We start from the raw sequence: 615 nt of genomic DNA, 5'->3' as shown, positions 1-615 counted from the left end.
CGTAGGTCGTAGCTCCTGTCGTAGCTCCTGTCGTAGCTCCTGTCGTAGCTCCTGTCGTAGCTCCTGTTTGTCTTCATGTGACTTTTCCCTCCTGTGGTTCAGAACCAGAAGCCTACCTCAGAGGAGATCCTACTGATTGCAGAGCAGCTTAACATGGAGAAGGAAGTCATTCGGGTCTGGTTCTGCAACCGTCGGCAGAAAGAGAAGCGGATCAACCCGAGCAGCGCCACACCCCCCCTGACCAGCCAGCCCCCGACTGCCCAACCAGCGCACAAACCTCCCTGCTACAGCCCTCACATGGTAAATATACAGTTTATCACCTGGTGACGCTGAGGACCAGGTGTGACGATCAGGTGTCTTCACGGTGTGTCCTCACCACTGTCTGTCCCCCTCTCTGACAGATGTCCAACCAGCTGTCCCAGGCAGTAACCAGTCTCAGCAGCACAACAGTGACTACCTTGTCCTCCATCTGTCCCCCGACTTCCAGCCTCTCCTCTACTCACCCCTCCATCAGCTCTACTCACCCCTCCATCAGCTCCACGCCTTCACCGGTGACCCCTCCTCCCCGGAGCACGGCCAGTCCAGCCACTCCCCGCCACAGCGCCCTCCACCTCC

The 615-nt window shown here is 58.4% G+C and overlaps 1 protein-coding gene across 1 annotated transcript in view; it reads left to right on the top strand.

The window, feature by feature from the left end:
- LOC103387995 (POU domain, class 2, transcription factor 2) overlaps positions 1-615 on the top strand; it is a 32,092-nt gene that overhangs the window by 30,632 nt on the left and 845 nt on the right. Inside the window, exons 12-13 of the mRNA XM_025061454.1 lie at positions 103-300; positions 402-600. Of these exons, the coding sequence (XP_024917222.1) occupies positions 103-300; positions 402-600 (397 nt within the window). The remainder of the gene's footprint in view (positions 1-102; positions 301-401; positions 601-615) is intronic.

This window comes from Cynoglossus semilaevis, chromosome 13 (assembly GCF_000523025.1).
Source record: "Cynoglossus semilaevis isolate Cse_v1.0 chromosome 13, Cse_v1.0, whole genome shotgun sequence".
In the NCBI taxonomy this organism is placed as follows: domain Eukaryota; kingdom Metazoa; phylum Chordata; class Actinopteri; order Pleuronectiformes; family Cynoglossidae; genus Cynoglossus; species Cynoglossus semilaevis.
The sequence above is the reverse complement of the archived record's forward strand: the minus strand, read 5'-3'. Positions and strand labels throughout refer to the sequence as shown.